Source organism: Papilio xuthus, unplaced genomic scaffold, assembly GCF_000836235.2.
Source record: "Papilio xuthus unplaced genomic scaffold, Pxut_1.1 DF826945.1, whole genome shotgun sequence".
In the NCBI taxonomy this organism is placed as follows: Eukaryota; Metazoa; Arthropoda; class Insecta; order Lepidoptera; family Papilionidae; genus Papilio; species Papilio xuthus.
In genome coordinates this window covers 6,122,069-6,143,052 of record NW_013531704.1, presented here as the reverse complement: position 1 = coordinate 6,143,052, position 20,984 = coordinate 6,122,069, and the positions used below count along the sequence as shown (strand labels likewise).

General features: G+C 36.3%; 2 protein-coding genes across 6 annotated transcripts in view; one reads left to right on the top strand and one right to left on the bottom strand.

Moving 5' to 3' along the window:
- The first annotated feature begins 195 nt into the window (after positions 1-195).
- On the top strand, positions 196-5,768 carry barr (non-SMC condensin I complex subunit H). The gene is made up of 12 exons (XM_013317248.1): positions 196-500; positions 762-923; positions 1,246-1,446; positions 1,805-1,958; positions 2,146-2,254; positions 2,377-2,550; positions 2,800-2,921; positions 3,023-3,241; positions 3,483-3,720; positions 3,925-4,135; positions 4,379-4,489; positions 4,799-5,768. Exons 1-12 carry the CDS (start codon positions 381-383, stop codon positions 5,099-5,101), a joined length of 2,124 nt encoding a protein of 707 aa, XP_013172702.1. The 5' UTR covers positions 196-380; the 3' UTR covers positions 5,102-5,768.
- Positions 5,769-6,095: 327 nt separating this feature from the next.
- Positions 6,096-20,984, bottom strand: part of tud (tudor domain containing protein) — a 21,167-nt gene continuing 6,278 nt past the window's right edge. The window contains exons 4-13 of one of the 5 annotated variants that reach the window (XM_013316746.1): positions 17,711-17,794; positions 16,700-16,855; positions 16,230-16,382; positions 12,040-12,989; positions 11,848-11,895; positions 11,156-11,304; positions 10,647-10,808; positions 10,227-10,393; positions 9,565-9,800; positions 6,096-9,450 (exon numbers count right to left, since the gene is read on the bottom strand). In XM_013316746.1, coding sequence (XP_013172200.1) covers positions 6,926-9,450; positions 9,565-9,800; positions 10,227-10,393; positions 10,647-10,808; positions 11,156-11,304; positions 11,848-11,895; positions 12,040-12,989; positions 16,230-16,382; positions 16,700-16,855; positions 17,711-17,794 — 4,630 coding nt within the window. In that variant the 3' untranslated portion in view covers positions 6,096-6,925. The remainder of the gene's footprint in view (positions 9,451-9,564; positions 9,801-10,226; positions 10,394-10,646; positions 10,809-11,155; positions 11,305-11,847; positions 11,896-12,039; positions 12,990-16,229; positions 16,383-16,699; positions 16,856-17,710; positions 17,795-20,984) is intronic. The other 4 variants (XM_013316747.1, XM_013316748.1, XM_013316749.1 and 1 more) reach the window with 4 other exon arrangements.

The window sequence follows — 20,984 nt, the reverse complement described above, 5'->3', positions numbered from 1 at the left end:
TAAAGCACGAGACCAGCCCGTCCAAATAGGCCAAATTACAAGCATTTGTCGTATCGCAGTTTTAACTAAGCATATATCATAATTGAAATCTGAAAATTTTAACAGTAATCCCTGATAGGTAGGTCATGATTTTGCCACGGTAGTTCAAAAAGACTCATTTTAATTTTGGTTTTTGGATTTATTTGTTGAAACGGAACGTCGGTCCGTTACAGATACGTTTTAATTTTGAATTTTTATAAACAGTTTTGTTGATAAAGATTGATAACTGTTGAAAAGATTATTTGTACAAAGTTTTATTAATATTAACACAAACTTTATTAAAGTAATGTTTGTAATGCACCATCAATAAGTTGTGTACAACAAAAAGCTATTTGTATGTTATGACGATGGATACTTCGATAATTAACACCCCTGTTGCAAGGCTGAGTGTTGGCGGGATCAACAGTCCTTTGCGTAGAAGAAGTCTTATAGCACAAAAAAATCGGATAAACAGGGAGGAGGTAACATATTTCTGCGTTATAAAACCATTTTTGTGAAATGTTACGTCTAAATTTACTGTTACTCTTTTGAATATTTATCACTTATACGTTCTTCATGTAATTAGTAATTATATATAGAAACTGTTAATTCAAACTTTGACGTAGACTGAATAGAAAGATTTGAGTAACCGAAGTGATAAATGTTATTGAATAAAATAACTTGTTTTTCTGAACCTATTGGAAAAGCAAAACTTTGTCTAGGTCTTTGTATAAATTTTTTAGGAACGTAATGATGACGATGCTGAGCGTTCATCTTTGGTGGCATCAGAGCGTGCCCTGGTCACGTCGACGCCGCTGGCCTCGCCGGGCCGGAGTAAAGACACAATGTCATCATCACCGCAAAAAGAACATTTCCAAGGCTGTCTCAAATTGTATGCAGAAAATGTAAGAACTCTTAAGTTAATGTTAAAATGTTAATATATTTTTGTTAAGTGACTGATAAGCAGCTTGTCCTAAAATATTCTCAATAAAAGTCAAATGGTTGAAGTCAAACTCACTGCTGGATCAGTAATCCATACCCCTTACCCAATGTCAATTGGTGCTTCCTTATTTACTTACTCCGCTGGGGCAGTGACTCAAATTTGGTGCTTCCTAATGCTTTAAAATATTATATATACTTAACATGATGTATTACCATTCTATTAAAATATACAGTTCCATTCCAGTATTCAGAACAAACTCCAATCTTATATATGTATAATTTCAGAAAATCAACAAGGATAATGCGTGGAACCTACAGCTGATAGACTTTATGACGTCAATGTTGCGACGTCACGACGCGCGAATGGACAACCTGCAGACAGCATCAACTGTGGTTGATGCCTCTGCCCGTATTTACTCATTTAGAGTTGACGCTGTGCATTATGATGTACTGAAAATGGCCGGGGGACTTAGTAAAGCTGCTCAGGTATGTTAACTAAGAACTTTTTAGTGCCAACCATTGACAATCAACCATCTTCTGGTCAATAATCGTTATAAACAAGAAATCGAAGAAAACACATATAGACAAATTGAAAATCTCCTCTGTTTTGAAGTTGTTTAAGAAGTATAAAGTTCTGAGGCATTCAAATTAATTTATTTATTCAAAAATGAATAACATAAAATTTAAGAATTGAATTCTTAGTTAACTTCTGTACACATAATCATCTAAGTATTCTCTTAGTCCATTTGCCATATTAATCTACGCTAAGCGCCAGCGCTGACTACTGAACATCTCTAAGTGCATTAGTAATATTTGCGATGTTTAATATATTTTATGTTAATAGACTAAGCGAGGTAAGAAAGACGATAACGATGAGGTAGGCGATGAACCGGCGGCAGACGACGCGCGAGTCAAGAAGAAGAAGAAAAGAGCTAAAGGCGCAATCGCACCCAACCCAGAGGTGTTCAATGGAGACTTTGATGCTAATGATTTTGTTGGTTAGTAATTTTTTAAAGTATAATGTCTTGTATTTCACTCAAAAAAGATACGTGTTTGTTAAATTTCTGTCCAAATTTTTGTTATAACAAAATTTTACACTTAGAAATTAACTTGAAGATTTATAGAATTTTTGGCTCGGTTAACTTGCCTTTTTTCAATTAAATTTTATGTGACAAAAATTTCCAGATCCGTTTTTCGAGAGGCTAGCAGCGACCACAGGTGATGTGACGTCATCGAACAGGGCCTTTAATGCTACCTTACCAATACATGACAACACTTTAGCACTTATTTTAAGGTACATTTTTTTTATATGGGATAGCTAGAATTAAAATTATATAAATTTTACTTTATTAAATTAGTAATATTATAATAATGAAAAGAAGGCAATTTGTATTATAAATGTTTGTACAATTTCAGAACGGATGCTCCTTATCTGGAGTTAATCAAGGAGAATGAGTTGGATCAACTGGAGTTAACGGAACACATCACATTGTCAGCCAAACTGCTGCCGGCATTCACCAGCGCGGATCGTATTTGCGAACCTTTTGCTGGTTTCTCCATCAGTAACTGGGACCCTGACACTGAATATACGTCAGTTATGCTATTTAAACTATTTCTAAAATAATTGTTAACTTTATGGCTGCCAAAGACTTAAAAAAAAATTAGTAATATATATATATTTATATAGCTACGTCACTCTGTGTAGCTTCCCATCATTGTAAGAATTTTTCAAATTTATTCAGTAGTTTTGTGCCCACTGAGTGCAAAAAATCAAATCTTCCCTCCTATATAATATTAGTATAGTATTGAATGATTGTACAAAATTTACATATTTTATAGTGAGAACCGCGTCAACAACTGGGTGGAGGAGCGGCTCAATCTGTCGCAGCAGGCGCTCGCCTTCGATGTCAACGCCGAGGTGGAGCCCATACCGTATGATGACGCGCACAACGATTTGTTTGGTAGGTGGTACTAATATACATAAATATATTGATTGATCCAACAGACAAGCGAAAGTTATGTAAATCGTGTGACGTGTACAATATGAAGTTATGTATGACAGAGGACGAGCCGCTGGGCGGTATCGAGAGCGAGGAGGAGGCGGACGTGGCGGTGGCGGCGGCTGCGGCGGCGGCGTGCGCGGCGAGGTGCGCAGGCGCAGCGCGTGTCGCGGACATGCGCCCGCAGGCGGCGCGAGACTCCCGCCTCGAGTACTCGTACTGCGGGGCTATTGTTGCCGCCTGGGCTGGTCCCGCGCACTGGAGACTGCGCAACAACAGAGGTAACACTGCACTTGAAGCCTCATTTTTCATAAGTCAAGTTTATAAATAGTTGCTTTATCAATAATCTACTAGAAGGAGCTAGGTAAACTTCTAAGTTACCATTTAACAACTATGAGTGTTAGTTTTTACATTATACAAAACATATAATTCTTTAACAAAAACTTCGATTGTCAGATTTTTACACATAATCAAGGTAACATGTATTATATATCGTAATTAATCAAAGTATCACTATTCCAGCATCGAAGCTATCGGAGCGTACGCAATCAACGGCAACAGGTCGCCTCACAATAGAGAAGAAGGCGGCACGCAGCAAGCGCCAGCTCGACTTCTTGGGGGCGGGGCTCGCCACAGACTGCCGCGCTCCGCCCACTGGAGAGTACGAGCCCGCCCAGCCCGCAAAGATCACCATCGCCAGGAAGACCCTCGCCACTGGACACACCTGGAATGAAGCTAATTATAAGACGCCAATTGATAGGTACTAATTTTCAATATAATATTGTAGACTTAGGAAGTTTCTAAAACGCTCAAGAAAGACCTTGAATCCTTCATAACCTTTATTTCCTTGATAACATTTTAATGAAAAAAAAATCTATAGTATCATAAAAAACTAGTTAAAAAAATTTGTTAAATCAAATTTTAAAGAACAAAGATGTTAATAAACTTCTTAATTGTATATTAGGGGTTTAGACGAGACCCACTTCTGCAAGTTGTTCGTGCGTCAGAACGTGACGATGCGCCGGCGTCGCGCTCTCGCTGCTAGTGGTGTGGGCGTGGCCAGCGGTGTGGGCGGGGCCGGCGGGGCGGAGCACGAGCCCCTCGCCGTCGACGATGTGCGTGACTATGATTACAACAACGAGAACGACGCCTCCTACTGCCCTAACAGTGTACCCGTGAGTTAAATCAATAACATCAAAATGCGCAAAGCTAACGATATAACCGTGGGTTTTCATTGCTTCAACATGTTAAAAAAGTATTGTTTTTTTAGAGAATAAACCGCAACAAAATGTGGACATGAAAACTTGACTTATGACACATAACGTGTAAATAATATTCCAATAGCGCCTTACTATTTCTATGAGCAATGTATGTAGTCATTTAGTGGACAGGTGGTCTAAATAACAATGTGTACATAGGAGGGTGAGGAGTGGGGCAACGAGGAGGGCGCGGCGGCGGGAGACCCGCACGACCAGCTCAAAGCCCAGGAACCAGAGGAGATCGGTGACATGTTGGAACCTCCCACTAAGGTAACAATCAGAATGTTCCTTATACTATGCAATTAATTTAGTACTTGAAGTTATGCAAATTTAGAAAAAATTAAATTGCTAAAAATTATGAGTTAAGATGGAAAAATTTCGATATATATTGCATGTATTCCACACTTTTTTAGATATTCATAAAATTAAAAAAGTTATACTTTTATTTTTTGTATTGTATGAGGACTAATTCCCTCGTTTTTTGCCAATCCCAAAATATTTCTCGTGCATTTAAAATTCCATGAAAAGTATACAATTGCCTATGTCATTCTTTATCTAATCTCTTTTTCCTGTCCACAGGTGGCAAAGATCTTCATACCTTACGCAATGAGAGCGAAGAAAGTCGACATGAAACAACTGAAACATTGCACTTGGAGGATGTTGACCAGCAAGACGAAAGAAGGGGAAAAGGAGGAGGTGACGCCGACCACGTTCCTCTCAGTGTACTCCCGCCTGCCCGCAAAATTGTCCACCAACATGCGGGAGTCCCTCAGTGTGCCTCTCGCCTTACTCTCTGTGCTGCATCTCGCTAATGAGAAAGGTCTAGTACTAGAAAAACGTGATGATTTAAAAGATGTTGGAATTATAGGACTTATAAAATAGGTTAAATGGACCTGGATGAGCGAGTGCCTAAAGAATTGAGACTTTTTCTTGCATATCCAGATTCGTCTGTATATTTTCCTGGTGAATGATCTTTGATTGTACTGTTTTTTTATGGAATTTATGTAGATAAGTTTTAATGGTGTAAAATATAAGAAATTGTTCACAATATTTGATATTTTCCCAGTATGAATATGAAACATGGCTTTGTAAGAAAATATTGTTGAGCAAGAATTATTTTTCGTATTAGATATTGGTATAATTTTTTTTCGTATAATTTTATCCAAATCTTAATTATCATTAACAGTACAACACGATAAATGAAATTATTTTAGTTATAAATATTTATTTCAGGTTTAAAGGTATTTATTTCAACCTTATTACTTTTTGTAATAAGGTTGAAAATATCTATCTATAGGAGAGTTTTCTTTTGCAAAAATGTGTCATAGACCACAAGTTAAATAATTATACAATTTTTATAATCAATACAATTTTATCCTAAAAGTGCCGATGGACTATTCTATTATTTATTAGATCGCAACAAACTGCTTTTTTCTGAAAATGCCGACTTAGAAATTATTAAATATTAATAATTATTTCATGTTTTCTATTTGTTTTTCGATGCTCATGTTTGGACGTCTTGTAAATATAATGACAAATATAATTAACATTGTACAGATGTTTTAGTGGATTTTATACATATTTTCTTTTAAAAAAATAAATGATTTAATTGTGTATATTTTTTATCTGTCTACCTCGGAAGGACCATTTTAATGACATATCTGACTAATATTATAAATAGCAATGTGTAGATGGATGGATGTTTGAAGATATCAGAAACAGCTCAACAATCTTTATGAAATGGCACAGATGTAGAACATAGTCTGAAAGAACACATAGGCTACTTATTAAGATTTTTTACCACGCGGACGCAGTCGCGGGCGACAGCTAGTTGTCGAATAAAGTGAAGGAAATAAAAAAAAAGCTTTATAAAAAATTTATTTTCTGCAACAATTAAACAATATGCGAACATAAGATATACATGAAATGTGAGAAATTCTTTTTAAACCGTGTTTAAATATCTCCGTAACCATTTTGACATATTGCTTATTTTTTATGACAATTATATTGAAAAAAAATTAAAGTGTAACACTCATGAAACATAACTTTGTCAATTTTAACAAAAAAAAAATCACCGGGAATGTTAAATATATCTACAAAGAGGATCTGCAAATTAAAAGTAAAAAAAAAAACTTAAAAACTAATCATAGACAAGTTAGCTTCGAAAGCAATTAAAGCAAACAATAATACGAGTATTTATACAAAATTCGTAAATCAAACGAAAGAAATTTTAATTTTTTTATAAAAAAAAGTTTTTTGTCAGTAAAATGAGGAAATAAAATATAGAATCATATTAACATAATAAAGATGTAATAGCGAGTAAGTAATTTTTAACTTTCGTAAACTAGATGCAACAGTCAATACAAAAAATCAAACAAAATCTTAATCAACAAAACAAGAGACATTTCAGATATTGATTAATTACAAAATAATCAACATATGATATGAATAGAACCATCTCTATATATCTCACATATATTCACTCAGTCATTCCTTTTACATAAATACTGGTTTCTGACACCAAAATATCTATACAAAACATATCGTTATCCCTCTGATTATCTTTGAAAAAAAACCAGACAACATTTTATAGAGATATATTGGTCTCAGAAACCAGAGATAAATTGCTCAAATGCAGTCATAAGATTAGTATATCACAAACGAGCATTTAATTAGAAAATTGAGTAATCTAGATATTTTTGTTTACTATTTAGATTCCTTTACATCTTCCTCGGCCTCAGAAACTTCAATAGGCCCAGCCTGCTTTATTGTAGTTGTATGTAATGAAACATCACCGTTAGAAGTTAGATTCGATTCGCTGCTTACAGTCTTCGAAGTTTCATTTTCAACAGTAATATCTTTTTCTATACTACTTTGATCAACTTTAGAAGATATTTGGTCCCCTTTTTCACTTTCAGTCATGTTTATATTGGCTTCTAATTTATTCTCTTCTACTGGACTATTACTTGCTACACTTTCACTGACATCTGGTGATTTATGTTCCGAAGTATCTAAAGTAGTGCTAACTGTCTCCTCTTCTATACTTTTATCGCTATCGACTTGTTTCTCAACTTCTTTTTCAACTATTGGCTCGGCTATTTCTTTTCCTAATATTACTTCTTGACTAGTTCCTGCAGCCTCTTCTGTATTATCAGTTGTGTAATCATCTTTTAAATTACTACTCGACAATATTATAGAACAAACATCTTTGCCATCCAGGAAAAGTTTGACCAGCGTCGGTTCCTTTAAACTATCTAAGAATTCTATTTGGAATGTCGTCGCTCCGTCTGCGGCTATTTCTTCCAGTTTCAACTTTGCATCCTCATTTGAGACACTGGCGAGTCGACAACACTTAGCTATTGGTTCGATAACGCTTAGATCCTCGGGCAGCTGCCTGAATGTATCACATTTAGCTTTGTTTCCGTAATCGATGAACTGCACATGGTACCCTACGTCACAGAACTCCAAGATTTTAGCTCTGTACCACTGCTCGTCCTCCGCCCAGAGCGCCGCACAAACTGACCCGACTTTGAGATCGGAAACTTGTTCGAATTCCTCACCCTGACACAACCGTACCCTTATTTTATCCAAGACGGCGTCGGATTCATCGGTCTGCACGTAAAATTCATCTAACGAATGAACGTAACAGATTTTGCCACTGGTATGTAAGTCTTGGCCGAGGGGCGTCGGTCTTTCGGACATGGGCTGCTCCTCGCACAGGCCGACGAGCTCCTCTGTCACCGATTTTCCTTCCAAGTAGAGTTCCACTATAGAAATATCTCCCGCGGCTATGAACTGTATGTTGAAAATAGTGGCGCCCTCCGCGGCCAGCTCGTTAAACTTTATTTCCGATTTGCGCGACCAAGATTTGATATCGCGAGGTTTCTGAAGTGCGCATTTTCTGGACAGAGCCGGTTTGACTTTTAGTTCGTCGGGCAGACTGCGCAACTCATTAGCGATAGACGCATTGCCGTAATCCATGAACAGCACCTCAGTTCCTTCGGAGCCGTCGACGATGACCTGTGCCCTATACCAGGCGCCGTCCTCGGGATACTTGGCCGCACAGATGACACCTTCCTCCCTCTCCTTAAGTTCGGGGAAGTTCTCCGCATCCACCATGGCCGCCTCCATGGCCTGCAGCTCGGCAGTGGCGGTCTCCAATTGTATCCAGAACTCCGAGGGTGAATTGACGTGGCTAGCGAAGCACGAGGGCAGATCACCGCACTCGTTCTCCTCGGATCTCGTGGCGTGACCCTCGGACACCAGTTTGTCAGTTAGATTTTGGCCGTTAACGAAAATATCTACGTATGTCACAATATCCTTGAGGACGATGAGGGCGTCCACCGGGGCAGAAGTGTCGCCGACCAGCTGCGTGAAGTAGTCGGAGGCGGGCTCCGACCACTGGCCGGTGCCGGTCGGTATCGCGTTCACACTGGACTTGATGGCAAGACGCTCGATGTCCTTCATGTGTGCGGGCATTTCCTTTATCAACCCGGGCTGGTTATCCAGCACGTCGGTGTTGCCGTAGTCTATGAAGCGAATGGTCGTGATATCGGAGTCGGCGTCTAGTATTTCAGCTCGGTACCACTGGTCATCCGCTAGGTATTTGGCGACGCACAGCGTGCCCATCTCTCGACTCTCGATATCGGTGTAACCGTCCGCCTTCTCTTGTAGTTCCGATTGTATTTGGTTTATCTTGTCGACTTTATCGAGCATTTGCAGCCAGAAGTGTCCGGGCGTGTCGATATGGCTGATGTAGACTTGAGTGCATCCCTCGGGGAGCGAGATGGGTTCCTCGACGGGTGTTTCCTCTGTTTTCGGTTGTTCGACTGCGGCTATTTTGGGCGTGGCTAGTTTTTCGTTTAACAATTTCATAGACAAGTCGACACCGTCTAGATGTAAACTGGCGAGCCAGCCGTCGTCACCGAACGCGAGGGTGACCTGGACCTCCTTGTCTGTGGTCCATTCGGTCAGTTTAGCGAGAGTGTCATCCTGCAGGGCCACAAGCCCGAGGCTGGCGACGAGGGCCAAGGAGCAGGGTTCGTAGAACTTGGGATCTAGTTTCTTGAGGTTAGCCTTGGGAATGGTTTCCGAGTTGCCGTAGTCGGTGAACTGCACCTTGATATCTGTCTCCCCAGCGCTGAGAATGCTGCAGCGGTACCAGTTGCCGTCAGCTGACTTGGCCGCGCACAAACCTTCCACTTCGAACTCTGTTAGTGCTTCAGGAGTACCTGAAAAGAGTGTGAACAGTGGTGAAAAAAATTTATAGTTAATTTTACTATTTTGAATAATGATTTTTTATCAAATGAAACGAAAATGAACTTATTAATTTTAAATAAACATACCTTCTTCATAAAACTTATACAAGTCTTCCAAAAGTGTTGCTATTTTATCTGTATCAGAGGTCCGTTGTAGGTAGAATTCGTTCAAGTTCTCCAAATGTGATATGAACGCCATACCAAAGTTATAATTGAACACAGCCCGAGTACAGAGTGGTACCACTTCGTCGTAAGCTCCTTCATCAGGCTCAAATATCGCTATCTTTTGTCCCGTGGTGCGGTCATATAGCGTTGTTAATAATCTAAAAAAAAGATAAACAAAAGTAAACAATACAATAAAATTGTATGTCTCAGTCATCATTCTATGCATGAAATTTTATATTTTCAAACATTTGATTAATAAATATTATTTATTATTACAGTAAAGTTATCAAAGTAAAATTTATGATTTATTCGGTAGTTTTAAGGAACACATTGCTTTTTATGATGACATCTTTTAATTACAAAAAATATTGAACTAATCTTTTGTATAATTGAATATAATAAGGAGAAAAGATTTTATATTTTGCATTAAATAGGCTCAGAAACTATTGAAGCTATTTGAAAATTTCTTTTACTGCTGGGAAGTTACACTATGGCCAACAACTATATTTATTTCTAGATTTTTTTAATTTCACGTGGACGAAGAGACTTGAGACTACTAGTATGTAATACAATAATAAACCAACCTGATTCCTTCAACACTATTGATGTATATAATGAACTTGTTCCCTGTGAGGCGAGCTCTGACGTCATCAAGTGAGATGAGCGCGGTGACGTCACCGTTGTAGTTGTTGAGGCCGCACTCTAACGTCTGGTAGTAGTACACGCTCAGCTCTGTAGGCAGGATCATAACCTGCAAATTCACAATTACTGTGAGTTTCCACTGAAGAAACATCTCTACTAAACATCCTTGAAAACGAGTGAATTACAATATTTTTAATTGACAACTTAGATGACAACTATATTATAAGCAAATAATTTTCTCTTTTATGTTTGTTTCCATTGTGACATATATATATAAGAGCGAGTTTTATTCACTAATATAAATAGACTTTTAAACAATATTTTCAGAAGCATAATAAATATGTAGGTATATAAATATTTACATTTTGTAAGGATGTAGTAATAGAATGTCCGTAGTCTGGCAACACTGCCTTTATGTTTTCAGTGTCGGACACGTCGTTGAGTATCGCACGATATATCTTCTGCTCGTGTCGGACGGTGCAGTGGATACCTTCCGCGAGATTCTCCGCGCTAAGAGGAGTTAGCTAAAAAAAAAGAAAAAACTTATTTTTTTCATTGCTTTGTATGAAGCAAAAATGAATCTTTCCCTCGAGAGCTGTATAATATTTCGGTATAAGTCTAGTGTAAATGTAATTTTAGACTGTAATTTATATATGTTACAAATTTCGTCGTCCGCGACTCCGTCCGTGCGGAATTAAAAAAAAAACTTAATTAGTAGCCATGTGTTCTTTAACATTACTTTCTACATCTATGTTAAATTTCAGCAGGATTCATGCGGATGTTTTAGAGATACCGTCTAACAAACATCCATCCATCCATTCATCTATACATCCAAACATTTAGTAAGATTTCCATGTATAAAAGGACTTACTTTATTAACATCAAAGTTGGCAATGGCGTTCTCCACTAGGTCCGCTTTGTCCAAGTCGAGCTGGACGTAGAACTTGTCCAAGGAGTCAACATGCGTCACGCGGCACAGGATCTGCTGACCTATGATGATCGTCAGATCTATCGCTTCGTCTGAAACAGGAGATTGACAATGTCACATAGTCATCTGTCAATATAAAAAATAGTGTCACTACAAGACATGTCTAAAATTAGCTTAAAAAAAAAAACGGATTTTGAATGTAGTGACCGATTTCTTATAAGGATAACTTACAAAAAAACTAACTTCAACTGTAAAAAACAAAAATTTTAGAATACGATGACACTGGTTCAATTTGGATTGAAATGACATTGCAATACAACTATACATTTTAAAATGCACTTATTACTAAATAGCTTTTAAATTGAGTTAGAGTTTTAGCTTATTATAAAATCTTCGCCATCAAATAACTTCAACAACCTACAAGAAGACATTCCACAAACATTCATAAGACCAAGCTAGCGAGGTTCATTCACAAATAGATAAAAGGAAAGGTAAGAAGAGAAAGAGATAAGAGCAGTCTATCCTTGTTTTTTTTAATGCAAAGCGTCATGCGTTGGACCGAAAAGGTTCACACAATAGACAAAATACAATAGGCACAAACATCATATAATAATTGTCCCAACTGGGAATCGAACCTTTGCATATTTGCGACTCAGAAATCATGTATTCAGCACCATCATCGTCTGCAGTATAAAAATACAAATAAGTAAATATTATTATTCGAAAAAAGATGTCATGTCAAGTAAGATAACATACAACTACGAAAATCGACTTTAATATAGTTTAAAATAGAATCTACATTCGCTTAATTTTAAAACATTATTTACCTTTCAAAGTAACAGACGACTGATGTTCCGAGAGGCTGGCGAGCTGCTTCTCCACCAGCATGTCGGCGACACTGACTCCATTGTTCCACAACGACACCTTATACTGGCCGTCCACATTATCTTGAAATACGCACTGGTAACGCGGAGCATTGAAACACAGGTCTATTTCAGGATCCGCTTTCCATTCACCATCTTTCGGTGACACACCAATCAGAGAGCAATGAACCGCCATCTTTGGTAAATCCAACAGCTGCCTATCTAACTGCCAAATATCTTTCGCATCCACCAGTTGCTTGTTGCCAAAATCGACGTATCTGACTATGAACTTAGAGAAAGGTTGAACGGACACAACGGTTGCTCGGTAGAGGACACCATCGGCGGGATAGCGAGCTAACACCGATGCTCCAACTGGCACAATCCCAGTGTACGACTTCACACCTTTATACAATTCAGGTATGGAGTGCATCATTTCCAGAAACTTCGGCTGCAAAGACAGTATTTGTGTGTAAAAGTTCTCCGGCGATATGATCCAAGTTACGGAGACCTCATGTTGTGCATTCGCTTCTATAGTTTGTTCAGCGTATTGTGTGTCCAGGGAAACTGGATTTGGGAGTTCCTTGTATTGGACTTGTGTGAATTTACTTCGACTCTTGTATGGCGGGGCGCGGCCGGCGCGATCTCCCTTGTTACTATCCTGTGAACGGAAACTCTTGTCTGATTTCTTGTCACTATCGGATCCATATCGATCGGTTCTCTCTGCGCGATCTCTTGGCGTAAAGTTGCTTTTAGTTCTCTCTCCTCTATCGGACCTGTTGTCTCTAAACTCTCTCTTTTGATTCCAGTTCTCTTTCTTATCTCCCCAGTTATCACGTCTATCGCCACGATTTTCGCGTCTATTCTCTCTTGGTTTATCTTTCTCTTCCCATTCGTCTTGGTTAGGTTTATTGTCCCTGTAAATGTAAAATAATTTTTATTACAGCCGAATTGTTGGTTACGATATCGAATGAGTTCATAATCGCTTTCACTTAAAAGTGCACGAGTGAAAGTTGCAATCGGAACGAATTAGTTTGCACGAAATGATTCGAAACTGAGCGTGATTCATAACATAATTTTAAATATACAGTATTAAAACAAAATTTAATGGTTATTTTCAATCATATTTTTACAATTAATAAATTTGTTATGAATAAGGGATTTTATTAAAGTTAGTTGCAACAACATATCAAAAACACATTAGATTTAAAATAATGAAATATCTATATGGATTAGGTGAAAAATCTGACAGTCTCTATATGTAGAATTCCAAAGAAGAAACTATTTTAAAATATATATTTAATTTTCCCATGAAATTATATTCTTTTTTTTATAACAGAAGGGGGCAAACGAGCAGCGTGAACACCGAGGTGTTCAACGACACCCATGGACATCAGCTATACCAGAAGAACCGCAGATGCACTGCCGGCCTCTTTTCCAATTTAAATTGTGATCTGAATATTACGAAACTGTCAGATGTCTTCAAGTTAATGTTTAATTTAGTTATTTAATCGTCACAAATGCATAGATTGGTATTTCATGGATGAAATACAACACGTGATTTTATGTATGACAATTAAAAAAAAATAATTCGACCCATCACCTCACAAACATGAAATGTGAAACCCAAATGACATGTGCTTTTATAGTTTTAATAAGAAATAATAAATATTTATGAGTGAATTCACTTTAAGAAATTTTAGTTTGTAATAAAAATGCCTATTTACACTTTTCAATCCATAGTTAACGATGTTTTCCTAGAAGCATGGTTAAAAAGTAAAGCTATTTAGAGGATAAACAGTGCTGATGTTACTTACAATGTGTTTCTGAGACCACAAACTCCGTTTAAAACATATTGTTATCTCTGTTTTGTCAAAGATGAATGACAGGGATGACGATATTTTTTTAAAGAGAATTTGGTGTCAGAAACCCACGATTAACTAAGTTAATTAAACTTTTATTACGAAATCTTAGTTTAATTACACAAATAAAACAATAAGTACAATTTACATATATTGACACTTATGTATAAGCTATAATTCCTAATTGATTGAAAAACTGGCTTTTGCCTGTAACTTCGTGCCCGCAGAATTAAAAAAAAAACTCTCGAGACTATATTCTATATTTGTGCCAAACGTCATTGAGATTATTTTCGTCGTGCTGGACAAACGTAATAATCCGCCTTACTAAAGTCTAGTAACAGTCATACATCCATCCATTTACACATTCGCATTTATAATATCAGTAAAACAGTAAGATAATGTATACAGTAATGTGCCGTTATTAAAAAAGTATATGGAAATAGATCTGTTTTATCTATAAAAAAAACTCTACTGATGATGAGAGCATAAATTCAATTGTAATTGAATTATAAAGAACATTTGTATCATGAGTACCGTTAATTACACATACGGTTAGGGTTGGCAAAATTTGTTACAAACATAATACTAACTGTGAAAAATAACATGGAATCTCAGCATAATGACGTCACAACATATTGACGTTATAGGAAACAGTTAGTCTTCATTTGTATTATAGCATATGTGTTCTTTCAGTCTATGTTCTACATCTATGCTAAATTTTAGCGAGATCCATGCAGCCGTTCTGGAGATACCCTTTAACAAACATCCATCCATCGATCCATCCAAAAATTAGCTTTTATAATATTACTAGTAAGAGTAAGTTCTCATCCAGGGATATTGTAGCTTTCCAATAGTATTTTTTTTTTAAATCGGTTCAGTACTTTCGGAGTCTATTCAATGCAAACAAACAAATATTACCGCCTTAGCTATACTAAAAGCTGAATAAAAAAATAATAACTCTCACATATATTTGTTCTTGTTAGTTAGCTTAATATAAAAATGTTTAAGTTAAAGTGAAATTATTGAAAAATACCATTTCATCATATTGACAATGGGACAGCCCTTAATGATTTGTGTACCCAAGCGTAATAATGAGCAAATGGGGCGAAGAAACAAGAACAATTGATGTATGAATTAATATTGATGTATAGTTTAACGGATTTGTAACATCATAGTGGCATACAATGTTGTCGTTTACTTGTTTCCACTGTCACCTGTTAAGAAACACGTGACAGTGGAAACAAGTGTAAGTACAAGTGGAAGTACTAAGTAACTAAATATATGTCGGTGGCTCAGGGGTTTCAGCACTTGACTCGTAATCTGCAGGTCCTGGGTTCGAATCCTATGTACCAATGTGTTTTTCGATTTACATATGTACATTTATCCGACGTTCTTACGGTGAAGGAAAACATTGTGATGCAACCTGCACATATCTGAGAAGAAATTCAATGATATGTGTGAAGTCAACCAACCTGTACAGGTCCCGCGTGGTTGACTATGGCCTAATCACCCTTAACTTAGAGCAGGCTCCGAGCCCCTCGGTGGGGACGTATAGTGAGCTGATGATGATTTAAATACTAGACTCCGCCACCGCGAAATTAAAAAAACTAATTAAAGCCTATGTGTTCTTCCATGACCTTGCCAAATTTCATCAAAATCCGTTAAGGCGTTCCGGAGATACCTTGAAACAAACATCCATCCAAACTTTCGGATTTATAATATTAGTAATAATTGTGTTAATAATTTAAAGCTTGCATTTGAAAATGGTTATAATTGTAAAGATTAGTTTTTATTTAGTTATTTAGTTGGAAATATTTACAATTTTTAACAGAGTTATTGTCATCATCGATGTCCACCTAGTAGTCCCTCATTGTAGATTTATCTACCTTGTGCATGCCGGAGGTCTAATTTTTTCGACCCATTTCAGATAAAACAAGAATGTGAAAGAGAAGTTGATTTGATGGAGGAGGGGACGCATGGGAAGGGAAATATTCCCGCCCCGTATATAATATGCGCACCCTCCTCCATCGATTATAAATAGGCAACGCATCTGCAACTGCGGATGTCTACGGGCAACGGTCGCTTCTTTATTTCGGCAAATTCAGTTGGCCACTTGCAAGAACCTTTATAATATAAAATAAACTAAATCTACACTGAGAGACTCCTTAAGTGGAAATTAATTTACACTGAAGTGGGTATGGCATACTTTTAACGTATGAGTGCAGCAAGCTGACGCTATGTTGATAGCATGTGAGATAACGGTGGTGTTATTGCGGGGTAAGCAGTCAGGTATACCGTCGCAGCCGATCCTGTACGGAGCCCCGGGCACCCTGCGCCTCCATTGACGCGGCCTCCGCGGCCTGCTTCAGTCTCTTCCCCACCCCGGACTCTTTCCCCTTCCATCCCGATTTCGGATTCGTTTTGTCCTGATCCGATCTAGGTTTTCTTCTGTGCACGTTTATATTGTTTAGTTTCCTAGTTAACCCTATTCTAACATTTTCTAGACTTATTTAAGGTGGACTGATATTTTAAAGGTTATTAAGTAGTAGTATCTATTCATCAAGTAATTAACCGTAATAAGTAACAATTACATCTTAAAAGCTAACTGGTCGATACAAAATTATTGGTCCAATTAAATAAAAAAAATAGTAAAAAACAAAAAATTGAAAAAAAAATCCCGATATCCTCTTTATTCTAAAAACATAAGAGTCTAATATAAAATTAATTACCATATAAACATTCTGATATGTATTTATTTTACTAACCTTTGGTACTCTCTATTGTTCTGTCGCGGCTGGAAGGCGGGTTGCGCGGGTTGTGCGGGCTGTGGGGGCGGGGCGGTGCTCTCGTCCCAGTTGTCGACACCCGGCTGGCTAGGTGGTGACACCACGTGGTTCTCACGCGGCTTGCCGCCACCACGTCTGGTGTACAAAATATAAAAAAAATACAGGATTTACCACACTAACTGTGAAATTTTACAGCTCATACACTTGTATCCAAAAATAATATGAATTTGTCCAAATATGGGTAGTAAAGGACGCTTAAAATATCAAGGTCGCGTCCTTCTATTTCATAATATATATATATATATATATAAACTTCAAAAGTTCATATAATGTCAGCATCAGCTCACTATATGTCTCCACTGAGGGGTTCAGAGTGTAACCTAAGAGTGACTATGTTATAGTCAACCACCCTGACTAAATGCGGGTTGGTTGACTTCACACATATCTTTAAATGTCTCCGCAGATATATACAGGTTGCATCACAATGTTTTCCTTCATCTTACGAAGTGAAATGAAATGTAATTCTAGAATGACTCATCAAAGTCAGAAGTTATTGACCTTTCAAATAAGATAAGACATAGCTGTTTCACTTTACATAACTAAAACTTACGTAATGCAATACATATAAAATGAAGGGCGAATTAAAATGCTGCAACTATAAACTCTTTAGTGAAGGAAATTAAACATTTAAAAAAAAAACATGTGTAATTTAAAATAGACCTAATTTCATAGCAACAGGGTACATTATTGCATGTTACATAAACAGATAAAGTAACTGTAAAATTATTATTCGTTTATTACAATTAGAAGGCTTTATAACGTTCAAGTGAGTCATTAATTTGAATACAGACTAAGCACAATTTTTTTTTATATAAAAATGGTATATAATTTTTTTTGCATAATTTGGAAAGTGACATAATTAAAAAAAAAATTATGTTTTTTTTTAAATTATGTTACTTTAATAACTGTAGTAAAACTTTTATAACAAACCTGTCTCCTCTATCAGGTTTCCCGCCAAATTTGTCGCTATGTCGTCCTGGTCCGGACCGATCGAAGCCTTCCTTATGTTCCCTGCTACAAATAATCTTTTTTTACACACACAAATAGGTAAAAACATCATAAATATATAGCAATTAATTTATAATCATTAATAACATCGGAGGCTATTACCTATACATCTTATGAGTATGGAATCGCATAACAACTAAAAAGTCGCGTGCAATGGGTTCAAAGAACCCAAACGAAGGTCGAAGCAGCCATGAAGCTGTTATATTGTTATTTTTTGCTCCGAATTCAGGAAGAGCGAGATGCCAGTAGTATTTGTTAAACATTCACAATATTTTCAAATAAATCAAAAATATAGGGTACATTGATAATTTTTTCTTTTTTTATACATATCACGAACTAATCGGTCAACACATAGATTGTTTTTTGAGATAACTTTGAAATTAAATATGAATTGTGGCAGAAATATTACACCAAGTATCATTTATACTGTTTAAGTAATCGTTAAACAACTCTGAGTGTTGCGGTAAGAGTCAATTACGTTCTTTTAATTAGAACCTAAGTAAAAAGTGTAAATATTCACTACAGAAACATTGTGGAAACATTAATATTAATATTTATAGATTACTAGCTATCGCTTACGACTCCGTCTGCGCGGAATTAAAAAGAGTTAATTAGTAGCCTATGTGTCCTTCCAGACTATGTTCTAAATATATGCCAAATATCAGGGAGATATATGCAGCAGTTCTGAAGATACCTTTTAACATACATCCATCCATTCATACAAACATTCCCATTTATAATATTAGTAAAGTATATTGTTTGTAAATGAAATGATTACAAGGAAACAATCATTATTATACACGTCTAGTTCTCACGTTCGATTCTACCATTTATTTATAGTGGTATTTTAAACTTCAAAATGTATGTTAGTAGACTATTGATTCATCTTGTATTAATGCAACGTTCAAGAAATCTATATACATATTTATCTAATATAATATATATATATATATAGTCGAACCAGGATAAAGGAAACCTCTACAAGTGAGTCATTATCCTCTCTCGGATTAGAGAGAAAATTCAATAAGCGAGTAAAATATCGCGGTCTCTTTTAATCTTGCTTATCTAGGTTTGACTGTATTCAAATCGGAGTGTCTGCATGTACTTAAATAATATCGATAAAAAAAACATATTTTGTAAACACGATTTGGGTTAGTTATAGCGAAAAACTAATTTTTAAAATTGACCGCGTTTGTTACAGGTAATCTCTAAAAGGCCTGGCACGATTTTAACGGGAAGGAAGCTGAGGAATCCGCGGGCGACCGCTAGTTCAAACATATACAAATATGGCTGTATGTGGGTTTTCTGTCGTAATGTTTAAAAAAACCTGAATAACACTGAAAATTGAGTCACTTGTAATCTGACATCTTACGCAAGACTCACTATTATCTGAATTATTTTTTATCTTTATCACAAATGAGATAAATGATTTGAGGATCGAAGGTTTGAGATTTCCTATAACTAAGTCTTAAGATTTCCAAAACACTTTCATTTAAAATTCGTCTTTTTAGTCAACTTTTTTTAACTAGTACAAAAGGGCAAAATTAAGTAAAAAACAAAAAAAAAAAACAAAATTAGCTCCTATCGTCAAATTTTTGAAATTTACTTGTTATATACTTAAAATGTTATATCCTCTTTTGAAATAATACCACAAAGTAATCATTATCAATAATTACAAATAGACAGTCAGTAAAATCGCAATTGCATTTAAAAGATGATTACGGCGAAAGGAACAATGCAGTCTGTTGTATTCTACGAAAAGATTGTTTAGAAAGTTTCACTAACGTTCGATTTAGCAACGACACGCGCGATCAAACACGAAACTGATTACACATTAAAGGTGCAAAAAAACTTTGCTTGCAAATAATACACGAGCTAGTTAAATAGCCAGCAAAATAATTAATAAGTTAAAAATAATCTTTCTCATATTATAAATACGAATGTTCAGACGGATGGATGATGGAACGATGGATGATTTTTGAAGATATCCAGAACCGCTAACAGATCTAGATGAAATTTGCAATGTATGTAGAACATAGTCTGGAAGAACACATAGGCTACTTATTAAGTTTTTTTTTAATTACGCGCGGACGAAGTTGCGGGCGACAGCTAGTACTGAATATAGCCTATGTCAATCAGGAATGCTGCAGCATTATAAAAGTGTCAAATTTTTTTAAATTAGTTGAGTAGTTTTTGAGTTTATTTGTAACATAAAAAATCCTTTTAAACTATTATTTTGAATGAAGTATAAATACCTGCCCCTAAAGCTGCCTCCTCTTTGTCCGAAATCTTCGTTTCCTTCTTTTGGAGGTCTACGATCTTCTTTGAAACTCTTCTCCCGGCGATAGTTCTTCTTTCTGCCGTCATCAGATACACTGTCCGGCGAACTGAAGTTCTCCGGTGGATCGGTACGAACCGGTGTCGTTGCTTTGGCCTGTCAGAAAAATACAAATTTAAAAATCAATAAAACTAAGTATAATTTTTCTTTTTTTTATAACAGAAGGGGGCAAACGAGCAGCGGGAACACGAAGATGTTCAATGTCGCCCATGGACATCAGCAATATTAGAGGAACCGCAGATGCGTTGCCGGCCTTTAAGATGCTGATATGCTCGCTTCTTGAAGGACCCTAAGTCGTAGTCGTCGTTTACTAATTGGCTACACATACTTATCCAATAAGATTTTTTACGTTTTTAAACTAAACTATTTAAAAGTTTTTTAAACTTGCACAATATAAAAGAATATTTCTCATTAAAAAAAGGACAATATATTTTATTAGTTTTTGACAGTAGAAATGCAGTTGCATTTAAATTATTTCATATATACAAAACTGGTATAAACTGGATATTGTTTTTTTTTAATCCAATTGCCCTCATGAACTACATACACAATGAACAGATAATCTTATAATGAAAATGCAAATGAGGTCAAAACATATAAAGTATGTTTTATTGTGAAAAGTCTAATAAGCAAACTCAACTCAATCATTACCTAAACTTGACTGACTTCAAAAAGAGGTTGAATTTGTCTATATGTTTTTAGAATTTTATGTTTAGAATCCTTTGGCGCGAATGGCGCGCTTTCATTACAAAGTCAAGTATCAGAATCTTTAGTGAAGGGACATAAATGTTATCATTTTAGTAAGGCTAGTGTTCCGAACAGTATAATCTTTATTATATTTATAGGTAGTCTAGTTCA

Bases quoted from the DNA above. Each gene is read 5' to 3' on its own strand.
- barr (XM_013317248.1), top strand. From the start codon at position 381: ATGACGATGGATACTTCGATAATTAACACCCCTGTTGCAAGGCTGAGT. The intron at 2,255-2,376 runs GTACATTTTTTT...GTACAATTTCAG, and splicing joins ACTTTAGCACTTATTTTAAG to AACGGATGCTCCTTATCTGG. The intron at 4,490-4,798 runs GTAACAATCAGA...TCCTGTCCACAG, and splicing joins TGTTGGAACCTCCCACTAAG to GTGGCAAAGATCTTCATACC.